We start from the raw sequence: 20,326 nt of genomic DNA on the forward strand, positions 1-20,326 counted from the left end.
TTCTGCATCAAAACCTGGAAATAAAATTTTCGATCGAGTTTTTGTTCATTTTGTGATGTTAAATCCCGGAAATTTCCCTTGTTAAATCCCGGATCTCCAATTCGGCTACAAAGGACATCCATATCTTGGCCAATTTGCATCCAATCCTGGAGAGGAATACCTTAATCGATTGGTGGCAAGATTCTCCACCATTCTGCATCAAAACCGGGAAATAAAATTTTCGATCGAGTTTTTGTTCATTTTGTGATGGAACCCCTTGTAAAATCCCGGATCTCCAATTCGGCCTCAAAGGACATCCATATCTTGGCCAATTTGCATCCGATCCTGGAGAGGAATACCTTAATCGATTGGTGGCAAGATTCTCCACCATTCTGCATCAGAACCGGGAAATAAAATTTTCGATCGAGTTTTTGTTCATTTTGTGATGGAACCCCTTGTTAAATCCCGGATCTCCAATTCGGCTACAAAGGACATCCATATCTTGGCCAATTTGCATCCGATCCTGGAGAGGAATACCTTAATCGATTGGTGGGAAGTTTCTCTACCATTCTGCATCAAAGCCTGGAAATAAAATTTTCGATCGAGTTTTTGTTCATTTTGTGATGGAACCCCTTGTTAAATCCCGGATCTCCAATTCGGCCTCAAAGGACATCCATATCTTGGCCAATTTGCATCCAATCCTGGAGAGGAATACCTTAATCGATTGGTGGAAAGTTTCTCCACTATTCTGCATCAAAACCTGGAAATAAAATTTTCGATCGATTTTTTGTTAATTTTGTGATGGAACCCCTTGTAAAATGCCGGATCTCCAATTCGGCCTCAAAGGACATCCATATCTTGGCCAATTTGCATCCAATCCTGGAGAGGAATACCTTAATCGATTGGTGGAAAGTTTCTCCACCATTCTGCATCAAAACCGGGAAATAAAATTTTCGATCGATTTTTTGTTAATTTTGTGATGGAACCCCTTGTAAAATCCCGGATCTCCAATTCGGCCTCAAAGGACATCCATATCTTGGCCAATTTGCATCCAATCCTGGAGAGGAATACCTTAATCGATTGGTGGAAAGTTTCTCCACTATTCTGCATCAAAAGCTGGAAATAAAATTTTCGATCGATTTTTTGTTCATTTTGTGATGGAACCCCTTGTAAAATCCCGGATCTCCAATTCGGCCTCAAAGGACATCCATATCTTGGCCAATTTGCATCCAATCCTGGAGAGGAATACCTTAATCGATTGGTGGCAAGATTCTCTACCATTCTGCATCAAAACCTAGAAATAAAGTTTTCGATCGATTTTTTGTTCATTTTGGGATGGAACCCCTTGTAAAATCCCTGATCTCCAATTCGGCTACAAAGGACATCCATATCTTGGCCAATTTGCATCCGATCCTGGAGAGGAATACCTTAATCGATTGGTGGCAAGATTCTCTACCATTCTGCATCAAAACCTAGAAATAAAGTTTTCGATCGATTTTTTGTTCATTTTGGGATGGAACCCCTTGTAAAATCCCGGATCTCCAACTCGGCCTCAAAGGACATCCATATCTTGGCCAATTTGCATCCAATCCTGGAGAGGAATACCTTAATCGATTGGTGGAAAGATTCTCCAACATTCTGCATTAAAACCTGGAAATAAAATTTTCGATCGAGTTTTTGTTCATTTTGTGATGGAACCCCTTGTAAAATCCCGGATCTCCAACTCGGCCTCAAAGGACATCCATATCTTGGCCAATTTGCATCCAATCCTGGAGAGGAATACCTTAATCGATTGGTGGAAAGATTCTCCAACATTCTGCATCAAAACCTGCGAATAAAATTTTCGATAGATTTTTTGTTCATTTTGTGATGGAACCCCTTGTAAAATCGTGGATCTTCAATACGGCCACAAAGGACATCCATATCTTGGCCAATTTGGATCCGATTCTGGAGAGGAATACCTCAATCGATTGTTGGAAAAATTCTCCACTATACTTTATCAAAATCGTTGACTTACACATTCTTACACAAATTGCATTCTTCTACAAACTTCTGCAATATCTATTATTTCTTAAAATGAATGAAATAGTTTTGTTGAGCAGGTTAGTTCTTTGTTTGTGTTCCCCTTTTCTCTTAGTGCACAAAACTGATAAATAAATATCACAGCGCGGCGCGTGCACTGTTTGTGAACTTTATCCATTAGCAATTAATCATTATTGAATTCGAAAAATTATTACATTTGTCATCGTTTAATATGCTCCTTCCTTTTCAAATCGAATTACGAACGATAAAAATCCAAAACCCTTTTTAGAGCATAAACAAGTACACGACTCTTTTAAAGATAGCTAAATTTTTTACAAAGTTCTGGAAACTCTGGGATTCTAGGTATTTACAAACAACATTCGCAATGTCAGCACCTCTTGATATTTCTTTTATTTATTTTCTTATCGTCGGCGTGTTAACAAAACTAAAACAAACAAAAAAGGAAACAAGCTGAGTTAGCTACAAAAGTCTATGGGAAGATAAGCTATTTATAGAAATGCAATCCAAAAAACGTGTTTTAGTTTTGCCCATTAACCAAATACGATGATCACTCACTCACTTTACTCATTCTTAGGTATTTTCATCCGAGTTTCATCTTCGAGGATAGCACGACCCAAAATGTGTCTTATTTAATAATAATCTGAGGTAATTCAAATCCATTCAAATATGATATCTTCCTGGCTTTATATAAAAAAGGAAAAAATATCTTGCAATTATACTTTTTGAAAAATAAGTATTCATTAAGAATTTAATACAAATTTTAGTATAGGCAAAAGTTAAATAATTTTATTAGAGTTAGGAATTCTTATCTCAATTGCAGCTGCAATCTATTTTTTTTCTATTCCTATCTTTAGAATATTTTTTGATGACCTATCACATTTTTTGAAAAATTCCCAGAAACCTAAGACCCCAAGACTCTTACTTATTCCAGTTTCAAGAATCTAAAAAGAATAAAACAAATCTAATTTATGTTTTGATTTCCTTGTGAAGAAAAAACTGCATTAGTAATAATTAATCAGGTTACTATATTACGATTGAAAAACCCAGTCACTCCTTAAGTGCATGGCTTTTCCGTGGTCATTGATGGCCCAAACGGCGGACGCGTGATTTTCGAATTTTCTTGTATTGTTTTTTAGACTTTTTGGCGATCGTTTTTCGCCAACTTCAGCGAATTGCAGCCAATCGGCAATGACGATGAGGGTTCATTGAAAGCAGAAACCTCCAGGAGGGTTTGGTGGAGGAGGAGGTAGGAGGTTCCAGTGCCCGCCCCACTACAATATTTATATGTGAACTTTTCAGGTGAGATTGTTTTTCTTTCATTTTTTTTATTATTGTTTCTTCTTCTCGTTTGTGTTATTTACGAACATTCTTTTTAGACACAAATACAAATACATACAATAATGTTTTCATCGCTTCTTTTTTTTTTTTTTAATTTTTCTTTCAATTCGTCTCTTTTAAAAAAAACTACTACAAAAAATGTTTGTTGTTTTGTTTGTTTGTTGTTGTTGTTGCTGTTAGCGCTTAAAGATCTACAACATATAGCATTCTAGAGCATACATATTATATAGGTATGTATGGGTTAAATATCTATATCGTATGTATATATATCCATATAAAAAAATACAACAAATTTGCAATTCGTTTCACATTTAGTTTCGTCGCCTTCCATTATTTTTTGTTTCGTTATTATTTTGTTTGTTTTTTTTTATTGAAATTTTTTATTTTTATTTTTTTTTATTTTAATTCTCCTTGTTCCGGCCTGCGCCAAAAAATGCAGACGCCAAGCGAGAAAGCGAGAAAAAAATTCACAAATATTTCCATCTAACACTTAGGTATGGCAAAAAGTCATCATCATCATCATCATCATCGTCATCGTCATCTACATCATTATATCATGATCTACATCAGTTATCGATACGATCGATATGATATCGATCAATCATATTTAGAATACATTTAATCTTTCACACATCTACTTGTTGGTTTGTTTCTTTGTGTTTTCATTTCTTTTTTTTTTTTTTGTTTTCTTTTCATATTTTTGTTTTGTTTTTTGTTTGAAACGCATATTTTACAAACTATATTTAAAACTTATAAATACTACAACGTACGAGATCCTCCGAAATCTCATAGAATTTAAGCAAAAATGAAACACACAAGTTACAGGTAAATAAATTAAATTAAGAGTTACACGTAAAGTATAGTATAATTTTTAATATATACAGTGGCGAGCAAAACTGAGTGCATGTTCACAACTCTCACTTTGGCCATCAATAAAAACACAACCGCTTATGCAAATTCAATAATTTTTTTTATATTATTAATCTTAATTAATTTATAACTTATTTTATGAGAAAAAACAAATTTAGCATATATATTCAAAGACTTAGAATAAAAAAACTAAATAAACTCACATAAACTCAATTTTGCACGTTTTAAGTCTTGTAACTGTTTTTGATTTTAACATCTCTTATCAGTATAAATCGGCCAGATTTACCGTTATATTTCTTTTAATGCTATTTTCGGTGGTCATTGATTAGTTAAAAGCGTGTTTTTGCAGAGCAAAGTTCTTTAGGGTGAATAAATATAAATAATTAGTGATAAAATCCTTAAAATGCGAAAATTATCGGGAGAAATTCAAAATAATATTGTCAGCTTGACCGAAAGTGGCAATTCCACTCGTCAAATTGCCGAAAGGCTTGGAATTAGCCAATCTGCGGTGGTCTCCATTCAGAAGAGGCGAAAGTTGACCCCCAAACCTCAAGTCTCAGGCCGGAAAAAATTATTGAAGGACTCAGATGCTCGACTAATGATGTCCGAAATGCGGAAAAATAAGAATTTAACCCCAAAGGGTGCTTGTCTGGCAATAAATAAAAATGTCAGCGAATGGACTGCTAGGAGAGCATTGCAAGACATCGGATATATGTCGATCGTTAAAAAAAATAAGCCTGCGTTATCCGACAAAAATGTCAAGGCTCGGTTAAAATTTGCAAAAGATCATAAAAATTGGACCATTGATGATTGGAAACGAGTTGTCTGGTCTGATGAGTCAAAATTTAACCGTTTTCAGAGTGATGGAAAACAATATTGTTGGATTCGACCAGGCGATAGAGTCCAAAGACACCATGTAAAGCAAACCGTCAAACATGGCGGTGGAAACATTATGGTTTGGGGATGCTTTACTTGGTGGCATATTGGACCTCTACAATTAGTCGAAGGTATCATGAAAAAAGAGGACTACCTTCGAATCCTTCAAACAAATCTTCCGAACTATTTTGATAAATGTGCCTACCCCGAGAAGGATATCATTTTCCAACAAGATGGGGATCCAAAGCACACAGCCAAAATAGTCAAGGAATGGATTGGAAAACAGCACTTTCAATTGATGGAGTGGCCTGCACAAAGTCCAGACCTCAATCCAATTGAAAATCTATGGTCAATTGTGAAAAGACGGCTTGGGCAATACGATTCTGCTCCAAAAAACATGGGCGACCTCTGGGAGCGTGTTGCGGTGGAATGGAGTCGGATTCCGCAGGACATCCTTCGAAATTTGGTCGAGAGTATGCCAAAGCGCGTAACAGAAGTCATTGTAAATAAAGGGCTCTGGACTAAATATTAGCAATAATGTAGTTATTAAGTTTTGATTGAAACGTGCAAAATTGAGTTTATGTGAGTTTATTTAGTTTTTTTATTCTAAGTCTTTGAATATATATGCTAAATTTGTTTTTTCTCATAAAATAAGTTATAAATTAATTAAGATTAATAATATAAAAAAAATTATTGAATTTGCATAAGCGGTTGTGTTTTTATTGATGGCCAAAGTGAGAGTTGTGAACATGCACTCAGTTTTGCTCGCCACTGTATATATTAATATATATATGGTAAATAGAAATATCTGAAAGACGCGCCAGTGTTTGTTTTGTGTGTATGTCGGTGTGTGTGTGTGTGTAAGTGTGATCGATTCGATTTCGATTAGGGAGAATGCAAACAGGAAGCACGAAAAGTTTTCAACTCGCTTAGAACATTAGGGTGGCACAAGAGAACAATTTAAGCAAAACAACTGTGGATACCCTTTCTCAAACAAAAAAAGAAAATCCGGCAGACTGGCAGAAATATATATACACTACGGGCATTAGATAATAAATGGGCAAGGGAGTTCGAAATTGCACAACTACTCCATTAAATATACTTATTAGTGAGTTATTTAGATTTGGTAATTTTGGGAAAGGGTATCCGTAAAACGCCTAGCAGGTGGGTTAAACATGCACTCCTACGTATTAAAGTGTTAAATATCAGTTTTGTAAAAGAACTTAAGCAGCTTTTTCTTGCCTATTGCATCGGTTATATATATTTTTTGTTATGTTTTTTTTTTGTATTTTTTGTATATAAGTTTTTATATATGGGCAACTTTTTTGTCTTTTTTTCCTGTTTCTTTCCGTTTTTGTTTAAATTAACAAATGTTAAAAATTTAATTATTACATTTTCGATTGCACTTTGTTTTTGTTTTGCTTGTTGCTGTCTATGTGTGTGTGTGTGTGTTTGAAGTTCTCTTGAATTTATTATAATTTTTATATTTTTTTTTTTTTTTTTGTTGTGTATATTCCTTTGTACATTTTATTTTTTCTTTGTTTAAACTCTGTGTGTTTGTTGGTATCTGTTTGTTTCAGTGTGTATCTGTGTGTGTGTGTGTCTGAGGTGTGTTTATGGAAATTAAGGCTTTCTCTTGTTGTTGGAACAAAAAAAAAAAAAAAAAAAAAAAAACATTGACAAAATATTTAATGAAAATTACTATTTTAGCAACAATCAACTGATCACATCGAGTAAATGTACGTATTTTTTTCGCTTAGAACTACATTAAATCAATCATAATATAACAACAAATATTAGAGCAAGGGGTGGTGGGGGCCTAAGATGGAAGGGGGGTGGTGGTGGTGCGGGTGCGGTTATCAAAACCTTAACCTGATTTCGCAAAAACGTATCGCAATGTTGCGGTTGCTCCTTTGTTTCGATTATTATTTTTTTTTTCTTTTTTTTTTTTTAGAATATTTACATGAACACGACAAAATTGTGTTGAAGAAATGCAGAAAATTTCTTCACGATCTCCAGGGCACCCCTGATCCTTTGTTTCTTTCCCCGCCCCCACCTAGCCTGCCACACCCCCTCCCTTCCCCTTTTCTGACAACGCGCAGCGTGATAACAATAATTGCAAGGGATGTGGGTGGGAGGTGGAAAGTGGGGGTAGGATGGTCAGGAGAGGGGCAGGACTTGGAGTTGGTACAACAACAGATAGCTTGACTTATCAATTATCACGCGAAATGCATTATTACAAAGTATATTATATACAGATATATGTATATACATATACGTGTATGTGTATGTGTATGAATATATAAAAAATTAATCGTAATATTAATAAGATTTCTTTCTCAATTAGAAAACAATTTTCGTTTCATCGAAAAGGTAAGCTTCTAGCAAGCCATTATCATCAACATTATTATGATCACCGACAAAAAAATGTTACTTGTTATGTTTCATTTTTTCTTTTTTCCGATTTTTCTTCGATTTTCGATTTACGATTTCCGATTTACGATTTCCGTTTCCGCTTACCGGAAGCCTTCTGATTCTTGAGGGGAAAGCGCTGTTACAATGACAGTTCAACTGCCCCAGCGCCTTCCATCACACACAAAAAATGTTTCAATACACAACACACACACCCATGTGTGTGTGTATATAATAATGATCCACAAACGCGACTGCGGTCTAAATAATAGAAACTGCAAGGGCAGAGGCTCTTCTTTTTTCTTCAGAAATTGTTTCAAAATACAAAAAACGATATTTTGTAAAAAAAAGAAAATATTGAAAAAAAATTAGATTTTCGAGGCTTGGCTCTCAAGAATGATGAACTACCTTTGGACCGCATTCGCTTTTTTCCAGATATCTAGAGATATATATATATAGAGAGTTGGGGGGGGAGGAGCAAGAGTTAGAGAGAGAGATAAGATAGCTAGCCTGAGGTGGAGGGCTTTAGGAGGGAGATTAGGGGCATCCTACTGCGAAGTACTAAAGTTCGAGGGCGAGATGGAGGCCGGCGGCGTTTCAGTTTCCTGGCTACCCGCCATACCATCCACCTGATCATGACTCGTCGTCCTGGACCGGCTAGTCGGTATGGGAGCACTGATCCCTATAAGGGAGTGCGGCGGCATTAGATTGGCGGCCTGCTCCCGTTCCAGTTCCACCTCCTCCTGCAGCTGGGCCAGGATGTTTTGGGAGTTCTGCTTCCAGTAGATCACCGGCCAGCGTAGTGTTGTGGTCAGGGTGTCGTTGTGCTCCTCCAGCGAGTTGTTGGCATAGTGCTCCACCAGTTTCTTCAGCGTCGGATAGATGTTGTAGGGAGCGGCGAATCCATAGCCCGTGGCTGTTTCATAAATGATGCAATGCTGCACCGTGTGGATCTCCTTCGTCGTACAGGCAATGGACAGGGCATAGTTGCCGGCATCCCTTACCCGGATGAGGAAAGTGCCGGGCGGAGCATCCTTCAGCATCTCCTCGGCATCCCGCCGCTTGGCATCCTTCAGTAGCCACAAGGCCTCGTTGCTGTGCGGCTGATTGGAGGCCGTTTCATGGTGTCGCAGCCACTTGACGAAGCCCATCTCCAGGATCGTCTTCAGGTCGTCATCCTTCAGATTGTGATTCTTCAGACGTCTGCAAAGGGAATAATAGAAGTCTATAGTTAGTGGAGGTCCTTTAAAGGATCGGTTTCTGTTTAATTACAAGAGGAACTTGTCCAAAACAAGATGAGCTAAGGAGCACATGCTATCAGATGGCTGGAAAGGATTGCTGAAAAATTTCATTCTTCAAAGCCTTATTTCACAATTAATTTCTTTATTCTGAGGGGGCTTGGCGTACGTGACTTTTGAGGCGTGGCCAGTCTTGAAATAATTTCAGTTTTTTGTTTATCTTTTTAAGAAATTCCTAACTGAACTTCCTAACTGATTTAAGATTTAATTTTATTTGTTTTAATTATTTTTTAAAGTGGTCTTCTATCTAAGAAGATAAACTTTCCAGGAAGATCTCTTCTAGAATCTAAATATTTTAATAATTGCAAGTAATATTTATTCTTTGTTCTGACGTGTCCAGCAGGAACTCTGCCCCTGGTGGTACTGACGCATCTACTACCAACTCGGCTAACCAGCCATTAAGTTCGATTTCTCCCGATAACCGAAGCAGCCGCTTGCAATTTCAACTGGAGACGAAACCCCCCCCCCCAAATCAGTACCAGATAACTAAATGCGATCGCTTCCAGTCCCCGGTATGGCGGTAGACGCCATTGGGTCTACGAGTGACTAGACCCGGAGGTTTCCTCATCACACGATCAGGGGGTGGAGCTTCGATACCTACTACTCCATGGCCCCACACCATGGGCCTCTATCTGAGTGACTAAGTCTCCGTCCCACAGAAAGAGCGATAAGCACTTGCGGTGGTGTGATATCATCATCGATCTTTAAGGCTGGCTTTTTTCGAGCAACCGAATCATCATCACTTCGAAAGGAAAATAATAGGTATAGAAGAAGCCTTTATCTAATCGGTATATGGAGCTGAACTTTTATCTTATGACGGTGGTGTGTGGCCTGAACTAATCCCTATAGTTTTGTTTTAAAAACCTTGCCAGCAAAGAAAGTGTTTGCCAAAAAAGCCTCACACTCTATACATATATAATATATAGTCGTAGGCGAGTGAGACCGAGACTGAGGCAAGTATAGAAATATTAAGCACTCTCGGCGACAAAAAAAAAAACTCATAATGCCGCCCTGATAAGCGGCAGCTATCTTCGGCAAAGGCGCTAACCTTATCTGGGGCTTTATTCCGCTTCCTCTATCACTCGGTTATTTTTTTTTCGCAATTTTTATTCTTTTTTTTTTTCTTTGGGTAGAATGCCCGTAGAAACCAAGAAGTAATGCCAACAATGACGTATTCTTTGTAACCCAGTTGCTGCCCTGTTGCCAGGTCGGGCTCCCTACCCGGAGATATGAGTCTCGTGTCTCCAGAAGATTAACAAGTTTCGCTAATCGGAGAAGAGAGATCCCCCATGTGGTCGATGGCTCAGCATAGGGGTAGTCTAATTAAAAAATAAGATTTTAAACTGAAAGTTCTAAGAAAATCATGAAGTTATCCAAGAAACAAATCAATCAAAGTCTGATAGGGTTTAGAGATGAGTTATAGATCCAAGAACAAATGACCTTGAAGCTCACCCACCCCATAATCCCCATAAAAGAAATTCTTCACATGATATTACTCAACAAATAATATATTTGGCAATTTTTTGATAAAAAGTTCTGTTCGTTTATCCCCTAAGAGGAGGGGGCTCTTATCACTACTCACTACCCCCCATGATATCATTATAAAAAGCCTACTTTAGCGGCCCTACTTGACGAGTATTTGTCATGAGATTTGACAAAATGGCAAATATGCTTAAAAATTTCTGACATATTTGGCTTTAAGCTAGATCATGGGGATCTCAACTGAAGCCCTGGACTTTGGAGTAGCATACTATTTGGGTGTATGACTTCAGAAGTGGCCAGGGATCAGTAGCGGGCATAGTTCTGGGAATCTGAAAGTTCGACTCCCGCACGTAGACGACTCGGCTGGCGTGGCTAATCGGAGGCAGTGGAGGAGGAGGAGGAGGAGGAGGAGGTGGCTACTGCCGCTAACAGTGTTATGCCATTATTATCGGTCTCGCATCGTATCGGTCAGACGAGCTGCCGACAGAACCATAGCCACTCGGGGGGGAATTAAAATTCCAATGCCATGCCATGCCATGCCGGCTAAAAAGTGCATTCTCTCTCGAAATTATAAACCATAGCCTATGACTACTACTTACTCTATGAATTTGTCCTTGCGGAACTGCAGGGCCTGGAGCTCTGGCTTGGTGGCGTTTATCTGCCGCTCCAGCAACAGTTCGTCCTTCTTCTTGCCCTCCATATAGATGTTCAAGGCCTGCAGCTTGTTTTCGATGATTTCCAGGATCTGGAGCAGGCGCTGTTGATTCTCCAGGAGACTGGACCGGGCCTGAACTCCCACTCCCACATCACTGCCGGCCTCCACCGCCTTGGAGTCGGTTGGAGTCTTCATGAAGGATTCGTTCAACTTGATCTGGTTGCGAATCATCTTCTCCGCGTTGATGAAGACCGTCTGGTGCATCTTCTTCTCCTGCAGCTCCTCCCGAATCGCATTGAAGGAGTTGCGCTTCTGTTCGAGCGTTTGTTCCAGTGTCTGGAGCATGTGCGACACCCGGATGAACTCATTACTGAGCAGGCCGAGATCACCATGTGGCTGGGAGTCGTCGTACTCGCAGGTGCGCACTATCGGATTGCTCAGCGTTATGTCAAGCGCCTTGTTGTACATGCTCAGCGAGTTCTCCTTGTAGTAGTTGATCATCTTCACCACCGAGTTGAACAGCATGGTGTCTATGAATCCGTACTTGCGCTCCATGTGACTGATCTTGATCAGCTTCTCGCTGCCGTCCTTCATCAGGGTGAGGGTGTACTCTCCCTTCTTGGAGAGGGCGTCTCTCACCAAGAAACTACCATCGGGCTTGCCGTGCAGTATGCCCTTGGCCATCTCCCGGGAGATGCTGCCCCAGTACCAGGGTGCCTGGAGTAGCTCCTCCTCGTTGGGATCGACCAGCGATCCGGGCGCCTGCGGTCGCATCGTTGAATAGTGAAGCGGTGAGGGTTGCACTGGGAATGGGAAATAAATTATAAGAGATTATAATAATTTATAATAACTATTATTATTTTTATTATTTATTTGTAAGGTTTAAAGTAGCTCCTAACTCGTCCTTCTTTCATAAAAATCTGTTTCTTAAAATTTTAAAAATATAAATAATAATAATATTTTTAACAAATACTTAAAAAATGCTTTATTATGATTACTAATCTTAAAAAATTTCAACAAAAAATTAGTTCTATTTTTGGGTTTTCATTTTTTTGATAAAATATGTACATATATGCTTTTAAATTTAAAAACAAAAACTCAAAAGCTGCTCCTTATCGTGTTTTATTTACGTTTCTTTTTATTTGTTTATAAAGATAACAAAAAAATATGAATTTTTTATTTAAAATTTGGAATAGTATTTCCTGTCGGCAAGTTGAGATATTAGCTACAAAGTTATGTTTTTTAATCTCTTATTTCTTAAAAATAGTACTACATTTTAACCCTCTTGTGGATGGCTTTTTAAGCCACATACCTTAACCCATGGTGGCTCCATATCTTCCCAAATCCGTTAATAGATATTGGCCTTATATCCCCCCCACCCCCACCGCAGAAAAAAAATAAATAATAGCAACAACTACAGTGCTCTCTCTCTTGGCAGAAAACGAGCCATGTAATCGCTGGCGTCCCGGCTCTCTCTCTTGGCCGGCTCTCTCTATCGCCCTCCCCCGCCACCCACACTTAACCCCCTCTCTCACTCTTGTGCTCGGTCGCACCGCTCTATGGGTTTCGGGCCTGTTGCCAAGCGCTCTGAATCCGAATTCGAATCTGAATCTGGGAGAAATACTTACTTTTGTTGGTTTTGTTACTTGGTTTTAACGGATTGACGGTAGGAGTTCCTGGCGCTTGGGATGAGGATGCTCAATGATAACTCTCGGTTTCGATCCTAGGGGCTACTCGCTCGATTTATTCGCGTGTGTTAATAGCTATAGCTACAGCTTATAGCCTATAGCTCGCACATCTTTCTATTCTCGATTTCGCACACACACACACAAATACAACCATACATGCGAACATACACACAGCACACACGCACTAACACCACAGTACGGTGGACACTACGACACACTGGTTAAAAAAATGGTTGGCTTGAGGTTCGGGATTTTTGATTAATTTTAGTGCTTTTTGCGCTCTATTCGTATTCAGTTATTGGCTTAACACATTAACGATTATGTCTCGGAATGGTTGGCGGCTTAAAACATTTTCGTACGGCACTTTTGGACGACAAAAAGGGAGTTAATCACAATCAGCACACCGTTTCCATTTCCATTTTCTCGGGAAGAAATCGTGCGGTGTTGGACAGCGCTGGTACTGTTGCTGTTGTTGCCATGCCACTTGCTGCCTGACTGCGGCTCGTTAATCAGCACTGGTCGCTTCCTGTGTTGGCCAGGGCCAAAAAGTACGTAAGGCCGGGCGAATGACGTAAGCGCCAGCGTTAGGGTAGCCAACTGGCTTCCAAATAGAATTAATCCTTTCAACAAACTGCGCAATAAGCTAAAACGAGTTTAATTCTTGACCATTTGCAATATATTTAAGTGAATTAGAACAGTCAAGGTATGATGAAACTACTAGCTAGATATTTTCTTTTAAATACTCCATTCCATGACAAAAACTTTAAAAACAAAATTTAAAACAGTTTTTAAAATAAAAAAGTAATATATTTTTTTAGATAAAATTGAATAAACATTTTTTTGATCATTATTAATTAGCATATTAAAAATAGTAAGTATATTCTTTTAAATCTTAAAACTTTTGCTTTGATCCAAACACTGCTTGGCAACACTGAAAACGTAACCACAGATTCGCCAGGCTCTAGTGTTGCAAACTGATTTTTACAAAACATGCCGCGCAATTCAAATGAAACCCAGTTCTTTACCATTCTTTGACTCTTTTATTTTACCTTCAAAATCTTATTTTAGAGCTAAGCTACAGCATAGTTATTGTAGTAAGAAAATAAGGACCTTGACGTTGGAGCCTACTCCATCCGTCTGCGTAAATCAACTAGGCAGACATTTATCAATGATTTTATATTCTCGTTTTAATAATTCTTTAGTTAGTTGTAGTTTATCGTCGTTCGGCGTTGAGGCGTTGCGATTTCTAAGGTAATAACGTTTTAGCATTAATTGTGGCCCGTTTCTTCGACAAAAAAACGATATTTAGTTAACCAGCTTAAAGTGCCATAAATTTTTTTGTATAATGCATAGTATTGGGTTTTTGTCTCCTGAATGTTTTATCAATATGGTTTTTTGTGTGTTTGTTGTGTTGTGTGTGTTTGTGTGTGTGAGAGGGGGTGTTAGTGTGAGGTTGGGTGTGAGTGGAGTGGAGTGGAGTGCTTAGTGTATCTGAATGATGCCCGATTCCAGCAGTTTCATTATCTTATCGGCGATGGCTGGATTCTGCAAGTGTCTGCAAAATAAAGGTAAGGTGTCGTTAATTAAAATTGAGTTCAACCACTTTGCTGCCCGGTACTCGGTACTCGTGCGGATAACACACCCCTGTGTTCTATTTTCAAAAGTATATTTTTGTTTAAACAATCAAAAATCCCAAATATTCTACTGCTGCTTTCTTGTCATTCACATTTTGATAAGATTCTGGGGCTGCGCCTATTCCGAAAGCTTAAAATAGCCATAATAACCATAAAAAGTTATATACTTTTGGGGTTCACTTTGTTAGATAACAAAGTAGAAATTAAATGAATTATATTTTTCCTTTCATTGAAAAGAAATAAAAAAAATAAAGAGTCAATTAAGTCATTGGAAACTAACCCACTTTTAAAAAGACAACTCCTTATAATGAGTCCCTAGTCTTCTATAACTTTTTCCACAACTTTCAAAGCTGATCTTAAATGAATTCCATTCAAAGTCTAAAGATTCCCTAATTACAATTTTAAAACATTCTTTCAACAACTTTCAACTTCCAAATAAAAAACGCTTTTAAAGAAAAGCTTTACATAACCTTTTTGTTTTGGAAAATGAAAGTTCTAGAACTTGTTCAGTCGAAACCCTAAAAAAACCGCATATCAAGTACCGGACAGCCCTCTGAAACTAAATTCTAGAATTTCAAAAATAAACTCACTCTTTCACCGCATTGGGATCGTTCTGCATCTGCTCGAGGATCATTCGCATGGCCGGGTCTTTGAGGATTTGCTGAATTTCGGGATCGGACATGGCATTCTTGAGCACCTCCTGGGGATTGCGCTGGAAGTTCATTGAGCACTGGCGGTAGCCTTCGATGGCCTCCGCATTGTTGGCATCGATTTCGAGAGCCTTCTGATAGGCCGACTGGGCTTTCGAAGTTTGCTGCATGCCCTGGAGGATCTTGCCCTTGCGAATGTAACCCTTGATGAACTTCTCATCCAATTTAATGCAGGTCTCACAATCCTTCAGTCCGAGATCAAAGGCGGCCAGCTTGGTGTAGCAGGCAGCCCGATTACTGTAGAGCTTGGGATCGTCGGGATTGCGCTTGATTGCCTCCGAATAGTGTTTGACAGCTGTGCTGTAGTCGCCCTTCTTGAAGAACTCATTGCCCTTCTCCTTCTCCTCCTCGGCCTTCTCCGGATTGATGTAGGCCATGCGCTCCTCCTCCTTAATCTTGGCCTCCACCTCGCTCAGTGAGGTCTTGATCTCCGGTGTGCGATGCTCGGACATGGCCTTCTCGTAGTAGACCTTGGCCTGCTTGTAGTTCTCCATCTTGCGGTAGGTGTTGCCGATGCGGGCAAAGGACTTGGCAATCAGCTTAAAGTCAGAACGGTTCTCACGACCCACCTCGATGCCCTTCTCGCATTGCTTGATGCACTCATCGTACTCCTTCCGTTCGAAGTGCACGGCAGCAATGTTGTTGTAGAAGGTAATGTCGTTGGGATCGTGCGAGATGGCAGCATTATAGTGGTTGAGAGCAGTCTCAAAGTCCTTCTTCTTGTAGGCCGCATTGCCCAGCTCCTTCTCCTGTTTGGCAAAGTGCTTTTTCCGCTCCTCCTCTGTCATGTCCTCGACTCTCTTCTCGGCGGGCTTGGATGGCTGTGCCGGCTTGGATGGGGGAGGAGATGGTGCTCGCCTGCTGCGCGGCTGAGGATCAATGTCCATTGGGAAGTCGCCCTGCGATTGCATGTAGTTCAGTACGGAAGCAGTGATATCCTGCCGACCCCGCAGCAAGATTTCATTCTGAGGATCGTACTTAAGACCTGAATTATAGCCAAAGTGAGGTTAGGTAATTCGATTGGGTGATTCATTTAAGGAGTGACCTACCCTCGTTGTACGCTTCGAAGGCCTTCATAAAGTCCTGCAGTCCGGCGGCAGCTGCTCCCTTGCGGGAGTACCCTTTCGGCCAAGAGGGATTCAGTTTGATCGTCGTCTCTGCATCCTCGAGCGCCTCCTGGAATTTGCCCGCCTTGGCGTAGGCCGCCGATCGGTTGCTAAACAGCACATGGTTTTGGCCGTCCAGCGTGATGGCTTCTGTGTAGGCCGCCACCGCCTCGTCGAACTTCTCTGCATTCAGCGCCTGGTTGCCCTTTTCCTTGAGTTCGTTCACCTGCGGCGACCGCAAGGGTTAGAGCCCACGTTTTCCTTTGTTTCGGCCCCCAGGGCCACCCGGTTTTTGCTCACCTTGTCCATATCTGCTGGTGTAGACGCTAACTAGGGTTAAGAATTCCTCTTAATCTCGGTTAACTGCTGGTGGAATCACGCTATGCGCCTAGCCAGGTAAAGATGCAAAAAAATGCCGACTTTTCTAGAAGCAAAATCGCTGTCAAACAACGGTGTGACCAGGCGCCTTGTTGAAATTGCAAAAATAACTAGCGCTTAATGCGATATCAATTCTAGAAAAACATCGATGTTTTTGATAGTTCTCAGCTAAACCATAAACTTTTATTTCCTTTTTAAAAGACGTTTTGTTTTTCTTATTTAAGAAAACGGTTTAAATTCGTGATCGATTCTTTAATTTTTTAGCTGGTTAAGTGTTAATAACGCTACTTTTATTTGGACTTTTATAGAACTCTGACTTAACATTCCTGCATTTAATTAAATTATTTAACGCTTTTACTCTATTTACCTTCGTTCAATTAGACTAATCTACGCTTAAAAGTAAGAAAAATTGAATTGTAATTAGTTAAAAACTCCTAATACCGATAGTTCTCCAGCCCTGGGGTAACCCTTAGGTGTTATCGATAGCGGCGCTTGACAACCCTGTTTTAGAGCTGGCAACGCTGTGCAAAATACAACCAGACGCTGCTTTTTACGTGCGGCAAAACGAAAAATAGCCGAAAATTGGCAAAAATAGACAGAGCGATCGCATTTCTGTGGCTCGAACGCACTGATAGGCAAACAAGGAGGAGCGAAGTTGAGCCCGTTGGCAAATAAACGCGCGCAAACCAGCCGAACAGCGCCACCATGGCCGAGTATTTGGCCTCCATTTTTGGCACAGAAAAGGACAAGTAAGTCGCATGGTTCTGCGCCCCCTCCAAGGGTTAGTTTTTCCAATTACTGAGTTAACCAATGTTGCGGGCAGAGTCAACTGCTCGTTTTACTTTAAGATTGGCGCCTGCCGCCACGGCGATCGGTGTTCGAGGATCCACAACAAACCGACCTTCTCGCAGACGGTGCTGCTACAAAATCTGTACGTTAATCCGCAGAATTCCGCCAAGTCTGCGGATGGATCGCATTTGGTGGCAAATGTCTCCGATGAGGAGATGCAGGAACATTATGACAACTTCTTTGAGGATGTGTTCGTGGAGTGCGAGGACAAGTACGGTGAAATTGAGGAGATGAACGTTTGCGATAATCTGGGTGACCACCTCGTGGGTAACGTGTACATCAAGTTCCGGAACGAGGCTGATGCCGAGAAGGCAGCGAATGATTTGAACAACCGCTGGTTCGGCGGCAGACCAGTATATTCCGAGCTATCGCCCGTCACCGATTTCCGCGAGGCATGCTGCCGGCAGTACGAGATGGGCGAGTGCACCCGCTCCGGCTTCTGCAACTTTATGCACCTGAAGCCAATCTCTCGGGAGCTGCGACGGTATTTGTATTCCCGCCGTCGCCGCGCCCGATCGCGTTCTCGCTCCCCCCGCTCGCGCCGTTCCCGCAGCAGATCACGCTCTCCGTGGCGGCGACGTGATGGTCGAGGCGATGGAGTTGGTGGCGGAAACTACGGAGGTGGCAGTGATCGTGGCAACGATCGCGATCGTCGCAAGGGTGGCGGTGGTGGAGGAGGAGGCGGTGGAGGTGGCGGCGGCGGCGGAGGAGGAGGCGGAGGTGGTCGCTACTAATATCCTGGATGATTTTCGATTCGGTGGCAATTTAGAGACGATATGATAAAAGAGAGAGAAACGGACAAGCAACTCCAAGTATCGTGTATTTTATTCTCGACGTTCATTTATCCTTTTTTTAAATCTCTTTTTTTTGTAAACGGAGAAGAGTGGAGTAGAGGAGGAGTGGGGTGTTCCACCACCACCTATGTACAAACCCCCCGCTATATACTTTACCGAGCGCCCATTAGAATTGTAATTACTTATAACACACATTCGTAATAATAAAATTGAGTAATACTATATACAGATGACAAAGCATAATGGAGCTTTAAATGAAAACTGTAGTTTAAATATTAAAATATTTAAGAGTTTGCTCCTGGCCGGCAAACTAATCAGACCACGTGAAATTATGAAAATATTGCATACATTATGTACTTTTTAAAAACATACAATATACATATATTCCGGAAATTCATTTATGTGTATTTAAAACTAATTCAAAATGTTTATTTTCCGTCAGACTATGTAAAAATATTTATCTGAATATGGCGTTAAAAATTATTGTTTTGAAAATGTGTGAAAGTTTTTAAGATGCATTTAGATTTTTAATAAATTTGCTAATATTTACAAGCAAACACTTTTCCAACCAAATAGTTTTATAATTTATATTTTTTCTTTTAATGTTGCTACATAACAATTATTATTTCTGCAATTATTTCAAACTCTTTCATATCTTGATATTCATTATCCAAAATCAAATAGCGAAAAACATAACAAATGCAATATTTTAATGGTCTATTGGCAGACCATGGTCTAATTTTAGTTGCTAACTAAAGTGGATTTGAAAACTACTCCTAGCTCCTGCTGTTGTTTCCCAGAATCAGACATTATCAGTGCTCGTCCCGACATTCTCTTTGGCTGACTCGTCCTCCGACTGCGGACCAGCAGATCCTGCAGCTGCTGCTGCTGGTTCAGTGCCATCTGCTGCTCCTGACATCGGCTGAGGCGGATTCTGGCGTTTGGGAAGCTTCACACTCGGCACTGCAACTGTTGTGACTTCAGTCTCCAGTTGGATGGTCCTGCGCGATGGCGATTGGGTGGGTGGCAGGGGAGTGGTAGAGGCATTGGTGGTATTGGAGTTCGAAGACACGTTAGACGCTGAAGCCTCCGTGGCCTTCAGTTGCTTGGTGATGTCTATCTGTTGCTGCAGCGTGTATGTGTTTTCGTGTTTGCGACGTTGCTGCCGCTCCACATCCCGCAGAACACCATCGTGGAGCTTTAACCTGAAAGAACATTTAATATTAGCCATTTATTTTAGAAATAAGGGGACACCAGTTACCGGTCAGCAGATTGTTTATAGTGCACATAACCTATGATAGCGGTGGAAACTGTGACTGCCAGGCCCAAAGTTACCCGCGACGCTGCCGACATTTCTAGGATTACAATCTGCGGGACGTGACCTGATCCGGAAAGGCATAAACTGCGAATTTGGTCTTTTGTGGATCTATTATTGTCGTATTGGGTTACGACATGTCCCCCGATTTGAAACAAAAACAGTAGGGCTGTTGATAACAAAAAAAATATCAATATATCGATATTATTTCGATATTTTATAATCTTTTTACTGGCCACATTTTGAGGAATTAAGAAGTAGGAATAAATTAAGCTTCACATGGTATATTTAAAATAAAAATTGTATTTAAAAAAATAAATAAATATAATGAATGCGATATTTTTTAAATATTTGGCAGTTATACAGTCTGAGAACCGAGCCAGTGTGACCACCAGAAGAAAATGGTAAAATAATTTGAAAATTTTTTGGGCGGGAAAAAAGAGGTCCTTAAAGTTTAAACGGAAAATATTTAACACAGTCTTAGTCTACTATGGCATTATATTTATTCTGTTAAGTAATTTATGGCATTAGTTTTAAACTGAGATCTATTTCAACTGGGTTTCAATGTTTGTATACTTTGTAAATGTGTGATAAGTATTTTCAAAAATTGAATTCATTTATTTTATTTTCACTATATTCTTTGTCTTTAAAGAATCTTTGCGATTTCTATAGCTTATTGTTAATGAAAAATATTTTAAAATTATTCATTTAATAAGCCAAATTAATTTAAATTTTGTGTTTAGCCTGGAACCCCTTTTCGATAAGCTTTTATTTATAAAATGAAACTAAAAAACTGTCTTTTCTTACTCTATTTAAGTAAATATTCTTATCTTTGGTTTGACGCAATAGAAACTGTTGTCCAAAAATAACACGAGATGCTTATCATGACGCAGAATTAT

At 39.9% G+C, this 20,326-nt stretch overlaps 4 protein-coding genes across 5 annotated transcripts; 1 reads left to right on the forward strand and 3 right to left on the reverse strand.

The window, feature by feature from the left end:
* Positions 1-6,752: 6,752 nt before the first annotated feature.
* LOC6503336 (phosphatidylinositol 3-kinase regulatory subunit gamma) lies at positions 6,753-13,163 on the reverse strand. 2 transcript variants are annotated; one of them, XM_001965353.4, is made up of 3 exons: positions 12,582-13,163; positions 10,898-11,756; positions 6,753-8,721 (listed from the first exon to the last, which is right to left on the reverse strand). In XM_001965353.4, coding segments are annotated over exons 1-3 (1,515 nt in total). In that variant the 5' UTR covers positions 12,583-13,163; the 3' UTR covers positions 6,753-8,066. The 2 variants fall into 2 exon arrangements, with proteins under 2 accessions (XP_001965389.2, XP_014760379.1); XM_014904893.3 differs by lacking the exons at positions 10,898-11,756; positions 12,582-13,163 and adding an exon at positions 8,791-8,976.
* Positions 13,164-13,661: 498 nt separating this feature from the next.
* Positions 13,662-16,561, reverse strand: LOC6503334 (stress-induced-phosphoprotein 1). The gene is made up of 4 exons (XM_001965354.3): positions 16,392-16,561; positions 16,035-16,317; positions 14,866-15,970; positions 13,662-14,196 (listed from the first exon to the last, which is right to left on the reverse strand). The coding sequence occupies exons 1-4, from the start codon at positions 16,398-16,400 to the stop codon at positions 14,124-14,126; spliced, it is 1,470 nt and encodes a 489-aa protein (XP_001965390.1). The 5' UTR covers positions 16,401-16,561; the 3' UTR covers positions 13,662-14,123.
* Positions 16,562-16,955: 394 nt separating this feature from the next.
* On the forward strand, positions 16,956-18,349 carry LOC6507521 (splicing factor U2af 38 kDa subunit). Its single transcript, XM_001965355.4, has 2 exons — positions 16,956-17,218; positions 17,293-18,349. Exons 1-2 carry the CDS (start codon positions 17,175-17,177, stop codon positions 18,050-18,052), a joined length of 804 nt encoding a protein of 267 aa, XP_001965391.1. The 5' UTR covers positions 16,956-17,174; the 3' UTR covers positions 18,053-18,349.
* On the reverse strand, positions 18,126-19,620 carry LOC6503332. Its single transcript, XM_001965356.4, has 2 exons — positions 19,374-19,620; positions 18,126-19,317 (listed from the first exon to the last, which is right to left on the reverse strand). Exons 1-2 carry the CDS (start codon positions 19,463-19,465, stop codon positions 18,915-18,917), a joined length of 495 nt encoding a protein of 164 aa, XP_001965392.1. The 5' UTR covers positions 19,466-19,620; the 3' UTR covers positions 18,126-18,914.
* Between the last annotated feature and the right edge of the window lie 706 nt (positions 19,621-20,326).

Source organism: Drosophila ananassae, chromosome 3R (assembly GCF_017639315.1).
Source record: "Drosophila ananassae strain 14024-0371.13 chromosome 3R, ASM1763931v2, whole genome shotgun sequence".
Classification (NCBI taxonomy): domain Eukaryota; kingdom Metazoa; phylum Arthropoda; class Insecta; order Diptera; family Drosophilidae; genus Drosophila; species Drosophila ananassae.